This window comes from Pleurodeles waltl, chromosome 11, assembly GCF_031143425.1.
Source record: "Pleurodeles waltl isolate 20211129_DDA chromosome 11, aPleWal1.hap1.20221129, whole genome shotgun sequence".
NCBI lineage: Eukaryota > Metazoa > Chordata > Amphibia > Caudata > Salamandridae > Pleurodeles > Pleurodeles waltl.
The window spans coordinates 914,325,506-914,339,000 of record NC_090450.1 but is presented as its reverse complement, the minus strand read 5'-3'; the positions used below and the strand labels follow the sequence as shown (position 1 = coordinate 914,339,000).

The following is a 13,495-nucleotide window of genomic DNA, read 5'->3' as shown; positions in this document are numbered from 1 at the left end:
GACATTCTTTCCGAATCCTCAGAACATAGCAGAAAGAACATTGCACACATTAGACATTAAAAGATGTCTACGATTCTATTTATACCATACAAAACAATTTATGAAAACCAATCAGTTGCTGGTTGCTTATGGTTATTCTCAGAAAGGGTTTCCACTATCCAAAAAAAGTATTGCATGTTGGATTGCTGCTGCTATCCAGTTGTGTCATTGAAAGGCTGGTACACCTCTTTTGACCAAGGTCCTAGCACACTCCACGTCAACTACTCTTTTTGCTGGAGTGTCACTGCTAAACATTTGTAAAGCAGCTATTGGGAAGAGCAGACACGTTTACACAGCACTACTGACGCGGCAGTGGAACACGCAGTATTACATCATATATTCCAAAAAGATGAGCCTTACTTTATTATTTTATCCCACCATCCACTACGTTATCTGCATGTTCTTTACTGTACATGGTTTAAAACTTCTAGCTATTCTGATTCAGCAATGTAAATCTATAAAATATCCAACACTGCAGAAGAAAATAAGTCACTTACCTGTAACTGTAGTTTGCCAGTATTGGCATCTTTCATGGATTCAAATGCAACACATCCACCTCCCCTTAGAGGCTCACCTTATCATGGGAGTTATTCTTAATAGTGCTTGAAAATCTGAGGGAGTGAAGCATCTGTGGGAAGTGTTCTGAGGGTGCTGTCACTTGATTGGCTGGAGTTTGGTTCTTGCCTAATGATGTGAACAGGTTACTGGGATATGTGTAAACTGTACTGCTTTTTCTGTACAGGGGGCTATATATATATATATATATATATATATATATATATAGATGGGGCTTCCCACTGCACTGGCCATACCCGAATCCCAAAAAAGGGCGCAGAAGTCATTCTACACCCCCCAACTCCTCAGGGCAGATTGGAAGTTTTCCCCAATCTTTCTCTCTTCCGGGGAGGCAGAAAGTCCATAGCAGCAGGGATATAGTGATTAAAAAAATGTAGGGGGGGGGCTGCCCACCATTCACAGGGCCATCCCTCCACTTCTTAAGCAAGAACTGAGTCTTTCTGTCCCGTCCCACCCCGGGCAGGCAGAGGGTTTGTCTCAAATTTGGCTCTCGGGAGGGACAGAAAGGCCACTAGACACCAGGGATTTCAACAAAGCGCCAAAACAAACAAAAGGTTGGGGAGATGTACTGTGGCATCAAGGCATATGCCCAGCCCAGAAGGGACAATATTGTCTTTCTGCCCCCTGGGGGCAGATAGGTAGTTTGTCTTCATTGGGGAGGTTGCCTCAAAGCTGCGCCCTGGGAGGAAGGTGGATCGAAAGACCACTAGACAGCAGTGATTTTGCATGTGGGCAAAAGAAAGGGGTGCAGGGCTCCACTCTGAGATTTGTCATACTCCCACCCCTAAAGGAAACTAACATTTTTTTTGCTTGCTGCCCCCCGCACCCCCCCAGGGGTAGACAGGGGGTTTGCCCCCAGTTTACCCTTAGTGGACAGAAAGGCCTCTAGATACCAGAAATTTCAAACTGGCATCAAAATAAAAGGATGGGACAGCCTACCCTGGCATCGAGCCATATCCCCACCCCAGAAGGGGCAATAGTGTCTTTCTGACCCTCTTCTTGGGTCAGATCTGAGGTCCCAGTTGGGGTGGTTGCCCCAAATCTGCCTCATCACGCCCTCCCCGGGGCATGGAAAGCCCACCGGACACCAGGGATTTTGCATTTGGGGCAAAAGAAAGGGGTGCAGATGTCACACTCTGATATTGGGCCATACTCCCACCCCAAAAGTGGCAAACTAGTATTTTGGCCTCCCAAGGGGGCAGAGAGTGGGTTTACCCCATATTTTCCTGGGGGGGTGGGCAGTAGGCCCATTGGAGGGCAGAAGTATTTATTTTATAAAATAATGGGGTGCGGTCTGGCCCATCCTGACATCAGGCCCCACCCTCACCACTAAAGCCTCAACAGTCTTTCTGCTCCTCTGTGGACTAAAACATCCCCATTCGAATGACAAGCAAGAGGACATTGTTGTTTTTACATATGAGCCATGAGAGAGGGGCTAAATGCCAGTATCATCCCAGTATTATACTGAATAGCTGCACATTTTGGGCTTGGGTAGGATGCTACCTGGGGAAACCTACTAGACCCAGACATTTCTGAAAACTAGACATCTAGGGGAGTCCAAGATGGATCTCATGATATTTTCTTATCCACAGTACTCTGCATACCTCAAACTCAGCCTAAAATCACACGTTTTGCATTTCCGTGGTGAAGAATTCTGGAATACGCACGGACCTACAAATTTCCTACTGCTCAGTCTTCCTCCAGTTGTTCTGATAAAAACATTACCCTTTTTGTGTGGATGGGCCTAAAGTCCACGACAGGAAAAGCTCCAAAAGAAATGTCGCAACATCAACATTTCCTTCCAAAAAACTGACCTGATTGGGCATTGGGGGTAACTGCGTAAACGGGGCTTGGGCGTCACAAGGGGAAACTTTCCATACCCAGATAGTTCTGAAATGTAGACATCAGAAGGAGTTCACACTGATATGCTTTGCATGGTTCCCACAACATTTTCTTACCCACATTGTCCTTCAAATCTCAAATGTTGCCTAAAATCACAAATTTTCCTTTAATTTCGGTGATATAAACTTCCAGAATACACAAGAATACATAAAATGTCTACCACCCAGGGGCGTGGCTACGGCGGCGACCAAAATGGCCGCATGGTTTTAGAGTTCCCGCTGGGCAGGGGCCTAACTTGGCGGAGCCTTGGACCTACCCACATCCTCATGCCCAGTCATTGCATCAACTGGACCCTTGGGCTGATGGGGGAGGCGGCGATGTTATTTGCGCTCCCTGATTGACTTGGGGTGCGCTGCAGTCATTCTGCAGCCTGTGCCCCGGCCCTGGAATCCCCGCACCTGACGCGGGGTGCGGCTCTGGCACAGGCCATACGCTGTTGCCTGCCTACCTCATTGCTTGCACATCGTGGCTAAATCGCCGATCGCCGATCAGAGATACATCAGGTGGCGCCGCTATCACCTCTGCTGGTATGAGGGGGCACCCACCCATAGCGGAGTATGGAGGTGGGTTGTCGCTGTTTGGAGCCTGCCCAGGCTCCGCCGGTGTGCGGGGAGGACTTTGGATGCCACAGCGCATCTGGATGACACCAGCGAACATGCTTCGCCTCAGGACGCTTGGTGCTGATGTGGGCCCCGGACTGCCCTGTGACTGCCGCTTGTGTACAATAGCGGTGTTGCAGCGGCGTGCTGGGGCTTGCATGGTGGGTGTTGCTGCTGGATGCACGCTTTGCGATGTGCCGCCCTATGCGCCTGTACCCTGATCCTTGCCTGGCACATTCCTTCTATATCATGAGGTGCGGAGGAGAGGGGTCCCTCCCGGACAGACACATCTTGCTTGTAAGGACATGGAGGTTCTTTGTACTGTTTTTGTGGTTGTTGGTGCTGTACCGGAGTTCTCTATTGTTTATTTCAGATTAGACACATGACTACGTATTGGGCCCTGCCCGCAGCAGCGTTGTCACCCCTCCATGATTGACACCATATCCTACTGTATTTTGGTGTTTACTTGTTATTGTTGTTTTTTTATATTCTCCAGGATATCACCGGCAACCTTTCTGTCAGGTGTGGGTGAGGGATTGGGACTGTTAGTAAGCTACCTGCTGTGGCATTACTTTTCCATTTTGTTGATATGTACATTGCCTTATTGTTAAACACACGATGCACTTCATACTGTGCGCACCGACTACATGCTTGATACTCACTCAACTTTACACCCTACCTTAGATGTGACACTCTTATCCTGGATTATACTTGGCCTAAATAACCAGGACAAAGGGAAGCTAGCCCTTCAGAACTTAAACAGGCATGGCGCAGATAGCTTTCCTGCAAGAGGCACATTTGCCACCAACGTCACACTGTGGCTTTGCGAAACATTGGTGACCGCACCACTATTTTTCAAGCTATAGCTCCTATTCTTGTGTAGTATGCACATTTATTCATAGGAACCTGCCCTTGTACCATCAGCGAACTGTGACCGACCCAGAATGTAGATTCCTGTTTATTGGAGGGGTACTGGCAGGGAGATGTATGGCTTTGCTTAATCTGTACGCTGCCAACACTGATTCACCAGAGTTTTTCCACACCATTCAGGCACATCTAGACAAAGAGTCTGCTGGGCATTTGATAATCAGCAGGGATTTCAACCTAGTGCAGAATGAGGTTCTAGATACCAGGCCCACTCACCCCACCACTAAAAAACACTCCAGACAAACCCTTCGAGACATATGTGAGGTGCACTCTCTACGAGACCCCAGGCGGCTGTCCACGGTGTCAGCACTGCTATGCACTTTTTACGCCACCCCCCGTACGACGTGTGGTTGCGGATAGATTTTTGGCTATTATCGTTGTTGCTGCTGCCCTTGCTGGGCAGCGCTGCCCATCTTTCGCGCACTCTGTGTGATCACTCACCTGTTCACCTAACACTGAATCTTATGTGTGGAATACATTGAGAGGCCTTGGCGCTTCCCTGCCATGATACTCCATGACAACGCCTTTCGAGTGAACCTTTGTACGACCATCTTTGAATACTTCACCATAAACACTGCAACAGCGTCCTCTGGGAGGCATTTAAAGCATACATCATTGGAACCATCCTGTCTACACATTCGGGTTTTCTGCGATCCATTTGGCGCAGCATAGGCTGGGTCAAGGATGTGCTGGGCACTCTGGGTCGAGAGGATACCACCCGATTTGAAGGGGTCTCATTATGTGAGGGATCCCGGCTACTGGATGATTTCCAGGGGCTTGTGGACCAGGAAATTCAATTCATGGATAAATATGCAAGAGCATGTCACTACAGCGAAGGCAAACTGCCCGGTCGTACACTGGCCGGTGTCCTTCGACCCCCCCCCCCCCTCCGGTCACCATCAAATATCCCCGAGCTGTGGCTCAAAGGGGGTGGAGTGCCATCGGGGGCAGCTGAGGTGCAGGCTTATCTTCTAGAATAGTACTCCTGACTTTACACTGCCCAGACCCCCTCTTGCTCTCCAGCCCTGCTGAGCTACCTCTAAGAGGTGGCCATGGTGTGGCTGAGCTCGCCACAGCAGCAGTTCCTTGGGGTACCCTTCACTGGGGATCATCGCTGCAATAGACGTGCTGGATGGCTTCAAAGCACCAGGACTGGATTGCTTCATGGGAATCATTTACAAGACATCCAAAACACTCCTCGCTTCTCACCTCCTCAAGATGTACCAGGAGTCCTTGGAGGTAGGAGAGTTGCGCCCACTCTTCGTGAAGCAGTGATTACTCTACTGCTGAAACCAGGCAAAGATCCCACACTAAGCAGCTCTTACAGACCCTCAGTTTTGATAATAAGATACTAGCAAAGTTGCTAGCCACCCGACTATCCTTATTACTAGAAGAAATAACCTTGCTGGCCTAATTGGGATTCGTGACACATAGATCATCCTCCATTAACCTTCGGACAGTTTTTGCCACCTTACATAGAGTTTCGCCTACCAACCCTGCTGCGATTGCCCTGCTTGATGCGGAGAAGGCATTAGACTCTCGAGAATGGCCCTTCCTACAGGGCGTACTCTGTAAAATAGGTATGACCCTCAGCTTCCCATTTTCAATCATGCTGGTATATTCTTCCTCAACAGCTCACATTCAGATAAATGGCACATTAAAGCCCCCATTCCCCATTTTCGGAGGGACGAAACAGGGTTGCCCCTTCTCCCCCTTGCTCTTTATACTTGCATTGGATCCACTTGTACGACAGCTACACAACAAACATCTTCATTGTGGGCTACAGTTCAAAACAGGTTCCTTTCTGATCTCTCTATATGCAGAAGATATCCTTCTGTTTCATCGCCATCCTCCGGTCAACCTCGACCCAGTGCTCAGAGAAATACTGCACTTTGGAATGTACTCGGGCCTCAGGATTAACTGGGGTAAATCTAAATTAGTTCCTCTCATAGCTGCTGCTTCTCCTGTCACAAGCAAATACCCACTCTCTTGGTGCGACGACCAGGTCAAATACTTGGGAGTATATATCCATAGAGATCGCAAGGAGGTAATACACCTTAATTATGGTCCAGCTTAATGCCCAGATTGAATGCTGGATTCTCCTCCCCCTGTCCATGGCGGGACGCATTGCTTTAATTAAAATGATTGTGCTCCCGCGATTCTTATATTTATTCATAAATGTTCCTATCCTCACAAATTCCTTCTTTGTGACTTTGCAGACTTCCTTTACTCAACAGGTTTGGCCTGGTCGGTGCCCATGCATCCAATGGGATGTTTTGGTGGACCCATACAAGCGTGGAGGCTTTGGCGTTCCCCATTTCCAATTACATTATTTATTATCTTAATGCCACTATGTTTATTACAAGTATCACCCTGATTTGCGTCTGCCTTACGCAGTCCCAGAAAAAGACCTTGGCCCGTATTTATACTTTTTTAGCGCCGCATTTGCACCGCTTTTTGACTCAAAAGTGGCGCAAACTCACAAAATACAATTGTATTTTGTGAGCTTGCGCCGCTTTTGTGTTAAAACATGACGCAAATGCGGCGCTAAAAAAGTATAAATACGGGCCCTAGTGTTCCCTAGTCGTCCAAAACCTCTGCTCCCGACCGGTAATCCACTGGACCCTATGGACGATCAGTCCTTAGCTATGACTTTCTGGGTGTGGCGAAGGCTGATGCACCTCCTGAGGAGCACCATGCTCTACTCCCCTGCACTCCCCTTGAAGGACAATTCGTGGTTGCCACTCACACTTGAAAAATTGGTACACACAACACTTGGCACACATACCTTGGTCAATATGGGGGACCTGTTCCCCAATGACCATGTCTTTTCATGGACAGGAGATGCTCGGTTTCATGAGGCAACTACTATGGACCACTTTGTCCTCAGTCGACTGCAGAGTACACTGTGCAAACGGATTGCTACTTATCTGCTTGCATGGTGTGGTATGCCTGTTGCTCCATGATGTGTCCCCGAACCATAGACATAAATTGCTTCATTACAAATTTATTCAGAGAATTTAAATGACCCCTGCTGGACTTGCTAAAATCGATCCTCTGCGATCCTCCACCTGCCTGAAATGTGCTGCGGAAAATGCAGATTTCTTACACATGACATTGACCCGTCGTTCTAGCTCGGCATATTGGCACTAAGTATTCACCACCTTGTCCTACATGCTTGAAGTGCGGGTCTTTCCGGATCCCCTGCTGGCCCTATGAGGAATATGGAGTCCATACCCAAGCCCCTACGGCGTTACACGCCATAGCGTTGCTGCTTGCCATACGCGAAATAGCCTTATACTGGGGCTCCAAGACCCATCCTCACAAGTTGACTTCGCTCAGAAGCCTTATATATTGCAACATGACCAGCTAAGTGTAGGCCTCTCTGCAATCACCTACTTCCCACCCTAGAAATGTCTGGCAGCCATTGTACACTTACCTCCTGTCTCTCCAGGATGCAGAGCTCCTGGCAGGTTCTGATATGGCCTTCCTCACCCTCCCCAGTGCTTAAACACCTAGACATAATATTGCTGTGTTTCTGTGAAACCCAGAATGGGTTTATTTTTCATTGCTGCAATGTTGATTCTATCTTCATGGTCATTGGTACTGATTGTATTAGCGCACATCCTACATATCCAATGTAGTCCGAATGTATGCCATTGTTGTATTGTGAATATACCATTCCAATTATGGTGATGTTGTATATTGTTCCTGAATGTTAAAAATAATCAAAAGAGTTTTTAAAAAAGAATTCTACCACCCAGCGTTCTGCCACTTGTCCTGTAAAAATGCTGCCCCAGTTGTATGGCCGGGCCAAGTGCCCGCAACAGTTATGGATCAAACCAAGATCAATGGGAATCCCTGACGTAAATTAATCTAGTGTATTAAAGAATCACATTTTGGTTAGTGGTTTAATTCTTATATTGTAATCCCTGGTTATCTAATATTCCCCCTTATAATGTCCAGGATTTTTTTGTTTGCAGTTCACTATCAAAAGATTATCCACCGCGATATCAAGCCTTCCAACCTCTTGGTTGGTGAAGATGGTCACATAAAAATCGCAGATTTTGGTGTGAGCAACCAGTTTGAAGGCGCTGATGCCCTTTTGACGAACACAGTGGGCACGCCTGCATTCATGGCACCAGAGACTCTCTCAGAATCTAGAAATATATTCTCTGGCAAGGTACAAGCTTCCTGTCTAATAAATCTAATGTAAGATATGCCAATGATCACATTCGATTCACATTCCAACATGCTGTATTTTATTTTCCACTTAAGGCTTTGGATGTCTGGGCGATGGGTATTACGCTGTTCTGCTTTGTGTTTGGACAGGTAACTACATTTTTACTTATTTCAGATACCATATATATTATGTATCAGGCCTTTTGGAAGTTTCAGTTTCAGTAATATACTCACTGAGGCTTGGGGAGCCCATTCCCCAGGGCCCTGCATAAGTTAATGGGGAGGTGGGCATGCATCCTACTTATGAAAACAATGTTAAAAGAAAGATTCACAAACATATTTTTTTTATTGAAACTTTTTAAAATATTTTTATAATAATAACTATTATTAAACATTACATTGTGTGGATTACTGAAATATACATTTGATTACACATATTGCTATATTTTGGAGAAAGATGATAGATCTAAATATATATATATATATATATATATATATATATATATATATATATATATATATATCAATATGTTCACCCCTGATAAAACTAACAAGCCCACTTGTTATATTTTGCTGTTGTGACTCTTTGACAAAGTCAGTAAGTCTGCCTGTGTGTGGGCAGGACCTGCAAGACTAATTGCATATTGTGCAAGCCCGAAGGTCATACGGTGTGGGGGGTTTGATGCCCACGGGGGGAGGGTGTTGGATGCATGCCCTGTGGCCAATCCCATGCTACGCTCTGCTTTCGGAAAGGCTTGTGGTTTGTTTTCCATTTGGTAATAAAATATTACTTTGCCTTAAAAACATCCTAGAGGTTCACTCAAAAAAACACGATTAAAGTGATTTTATAGTTAGAAATTGTAAATATATTTTACTTTACACAAAAAAGTCTTAGAAATTCATTGAAAAAACAAAGATTAAAGTAACGTTATAATTAGGTGAAAATGACAGTGACCACATAAGGTTTTAATCTAAAAATAAACTGAAATCCACCAGTTATAGTTATCCCTAGTAACTACAACTCTTGCTGTAAAGTAACAACACCTTGCACCCTCACCATACAGTGCTAATTAGCTCACATATTACAGCTATCGTAACATGTTCTATGACACCATTGGTGACATCCCTGCAACATCTGTAATGACTTCATTGATGACAACACTGCATGGCAGGGGCATGAGTTGAAATTACTTAAGGGCACGAGTTATAGTTACTAGAGATAACTATAACTGGTGAATCTCAGTGTTTTTTTAGTTTAAAACGCTACGTTATTACTAAACTTTTCAACTAACTATAAATTTACTTTAACCCTTGGGATTTTAGTGAATACATATGTATATATAAATAAATAGACACACACACACACATACATATTTATATATATAGGCTCAGAGCTTCCGTGATAGGAGCGCTTTTTGTTTTGCTAATAACTTTGATGCCATTTGATGAATCTTCATGAAACTTTCCTGAAAAAAGTTAATCTACCCCAGCTCTTTCCTTGAAAGTTTTGAGGAGATCCCTCAAGGGAGGGCTGAGAAAAAGAGGAGACCCAAAACACTTTTTCCCCATGCATTTTGCATAGGAAAAATTAGAAAACAGTACAGAAAGAAGAGCTGAATAGAATTACATCAAATTTGACAGAAAACTAGATATTTATCCACAAATCATGCTTTTTGTGACTTTATGTCATTTTGTTATATGTTTTAGAGAAATTAATATTTTACATTTATAGATATATGTTTCCAAGTAATCCTGCAAGAGTCTTGCGGGAGTCCCACGTGGAAACGTTCAATCTGATTGGTAGATCCCATGGGATACGCGCGAGACCATGCAATTTGATTGGCGGCCACAATATAAAGAAAAATGGTTTGCCCGCCATTTTAGGACTTTGTGACTAGTTTCCAGAGCCTTGGAAACCAAAACATCAAATATATAAGTGGCCAGGGTAGGGATACCCTCACCTCCTAGGCTGGGGTCTGGAGAGCCACCTCCCCCCCCCCGGTGCAAACAATTCTTCAGGTTCGCTGCAGTACCGCTGGACGCTCATGGGTGCCAGCGCAGTCCCCATGTGAGGCTCTCGTGGGAAACATCGCTCCAGCAGTGGATTGTGGGTACTGCGAGGTTTTGGCTGTAAATGTATCATAATAAGATACTACTTTACATTAAAAAATAGAAATTCACTGAAGAAACCAAAGGTTAAAGTCGAGTGGTAAGTGAGGAAGGTAATAGAGTTGAACTTATGTTTAAAAAAAACCTTAGCAATACATATATATACATATACACACATATATTTATATGTACACATGCCAACATATATCTATCTATCTATCCATCTAGCTATCTATCTATCTATATCAACTGCTGGCGGTTGCCAGAAGGAAGTTATAATTAGAGCCTAGTTTCCATGGAAAAAGCGTTTTCTTACTTGGCTATATATTTGGCACCATTTGATGAATCTTCACATATTGTTCCAAAAAAGTGTGCTGAAGAATCTTGTTATGCATGGAAAGTTTTGGGGTGATCTGTCAAGCAAGGGCCAAGAAAAAGGTGGAGGGTCAAAAAAGTGCATTCCCCATTGTAATTCCCATAGGAGCTTTTAACACGACTACAGCCCGAACCGCTGGATGGAATTATTCCAAATTTGGCAGGAAGGTAGCTTTCGGTACGCAGATGACACTTTGTGTTATTTGGTGTAAATCGGTTCAGTAGTTTAAGAGAAATTAAAGGAATACCTAATTTGTATATCTAGAGGTGCAGAAGTTTAGCAATTCCTCTTGATCTTGTGCAGAGATTTCAATGGCTGCCAACACTTCAACCAGGAAGTGTTGGCAGCCATTTTGGGACTCAGCTTCAGCTGAGTCTCCAAAAAAAAAGAAGAAAAAATAAATAAACAAGGGCAGGGTACTTCCAAGAACTCCCCCCGGGGCTAAAAAGCATTTTTGTTTAAATCACAGGGAAAATCATAAATACTCACAAATTTCGCCATGATTTAAAAAAAAAAGGCAAGCTCAGACTCCCACACTCGCTTTTATTTTTGCCCCCAGATGGGCCAGGTCCTGGGGGTGTATTATTTTAAGGAGTGGGGGTGCATGGGGCCCCCCTCCTAGGGCTTACTGAAGCCCCGGGGACCGCCACCTCCCCGGGGCTTTGAATAAAAAGTATGCAGGGTCACCTCCCCAGGGAAACTTGTAAAACTATGAGGGAGGGGCCTGCAATGCCACCTCCCCGAGGCTAATCTTTGTTAAAATATGCTGGGCGCCGCAATGCCCCCTTCAGCCCCGGAGACTGCCACCTCCCCGGGGCAATGATTAAAATGGGCTATAAATATAAAGTGTGCGGGAAGGCCGTGCTCCCCTGTGCCCCAAGGACCACCACCTCCCTGGGGCAAAGAATAGATAGTTAATGGGGGCGGCTGCGGACACCCCCAGGCCTTGGAGACCACACCTCCTCCCCTGAGGCAGCAATTATTTTGAGAGTAGTGGGGCTGTGTGTCCCCCATGCAGCCGCTGGACGGCCACATATCCCCGTGGCAATACACATAATGTATGGGGAAGCCACCTCCCCAGGGCTCAAATAAATTAATGTAGTGGATCCGTCACAGACCCACGGCCCCGGGGACCACCACCTCCCCGGAGCTAAATTAAACGATGGATCAGGGCCACGTGCCCCCCCCCCCTCGTGGAGCCATAGATGGCCCTGGGGACCGTGACCAGGGCCGGATCCCGCTAGCTCCCGATGTGCCCACCCTCAGGAGGCAGCTGTTTGCTTTTGATTGGTGGGAGCTGACAGCTCCCACCATGCAAAAGCAAACATAAATCTGCTTTCAGCAATCGGGAGCACAAAACCATAGAAATTCAGCAGTTGTAGTTAGAGTTGTTTCAAGTAACTATAACTCGTGCTCTAAGGGACATAATTTGCGCCTTCACCATGCACTGCTAATTACCCCAGATATTACAGCATTCATGACAACTTTTATAACGTCATGAAAAATATCGATGAAACATTAGCAGTCAAATTATGAAAAGAAAACTGTGCATTGCAGGGGTGTGAGTTATAGTTGCCCTAGGGCACGAGTTATAGTTTCTTGAAATAACTCTAACTATAATTGCGTAATTTCTATGGTTTTGTGCAAGTAAATTCAGAAACTATAACATCCCTGTAATCTTTGTTTTATTCGGTGAAAAAAAAATATATATATACACACACACACACACGTACATTCACTAGACAAAACAATAGTTAAAGTGGAGTCATACATAGGTCTTCTGATAAAAAAAATTAAATTAAACTATCACCTAGGTATAACTTGCTAATATTTTTGGAAAAAAGACCATTTCTCAGAGGTTTTACAGATTATATTTAGGCGTGACTCTGGAGTATCGACCTTGAGAGAACATTCTTAGTATTTTATTTTGACGAAGAAATAAGACACACTTTTTAGCAGTTTTCCTGATTCCTCGATGTCTTGAGAGATGTGGGGATTGGTGTGATTTTTAACAATGACAAAGGGTTTCTTTGCACAATTTGTGGCATTGTTCATGTCTAATTTGATGAATGAACCCTCTCCTTTGAATAAGTGATTTTTATGCCTCCTGTTTGGCTCTTGGAGTTGATAGGTTCAAAGTAGTGTGGTTCTGCTTCTCCATTCTCTCAATGGTTCTCATAAGTCTTCTCTCCTCGAAGAGTTATTTTGTGAACTACCTCAAGGGGCGTGGTTTCTGTATTTTGTGTTTGAGTGATGCAATTACTCCTGCTACTTCCGTCATGACTTTGGTGTAATGTGCTGTTTGACTATTGGTATCGAAATCCGTTAGAGCGTTCAGAAGCTGAGTGGTCTTCTTGTGTCCTAGACTGCACCTGTCAGAGTATCAGAAGTTTTTCACCCAGAATTTTTTTTTTTTGCAATCGATCCAAGGACACAGTTTTGGGGTAGTGAATTGAAAAGGTAATTAGGAAGTGATCAGAGCTGTTTACCATGATCAGTTTTCACTTTTTATGTAGTTGTGGTTAGAGATTAGAGGTTAGTGTTGCTCTTTTACAAGGGTGACTGCAGAGCTTATTTTTCAGAAAATATGCATATTGTAAGACCCCAGGGTCTTTCATATTTCACCAGCACAGATTGAAGTTGCCTAGGGAGATATTGTTTGTAGCTGAATATACACTTTCAGCTATGCATTCCGTAAGTTGTTTGATGACTGATCACCTGATGAGTGGTAGATGGTGTGGCTTCATGCCTATGGAGAACTGTAGGCATCTTTTCTGCTGTTTCC

The 13,495-nt window shown here is 44.7% G+C and overlaps 1 protein-coding gene and 1 long non-coding RNA gene across 4 annotated transcripts in view; one reads left to right on the top strand and one right to left on the bottom strand.

Moving 5' to 3' along the window:
• Nucleotides 1–13,495, bottom strand: part of LOC138265228 (uncharacterized) — a 288,749-nt gene that overhangs the window by 210,364 nt on the left and 64,890 nt on the right. The window lies entirely within an intron of this gene.
• The window catches only part of CAMKK2 (calcium/calmodulin dependent protein kinase kinase 2), a 255,254-nt gene that overhangs the window by 205,963 nt on the left and 35,796 nt on the right, over nucleotides 1–13,495 (top strand). For all 3 annotated transcript variants that reach the window (XM_069214894.1, XM_069214893.1, XM_069214896.1), the window contains exons 10-11: nucleotides 8,027–8,226; nucleotides 8,322–8,375. In XM_069214894.1, the coding sequence (XP_069070995.1) occupies nucleotides 8,027–8,226; nucleotides 8,322–8,375 (254 nt within the window). The remainder of the gene's footprint in view (nucleotides 1–8,026; nucleotides 8,227–8,321; nucleotides 8,376–13,495) is intronic.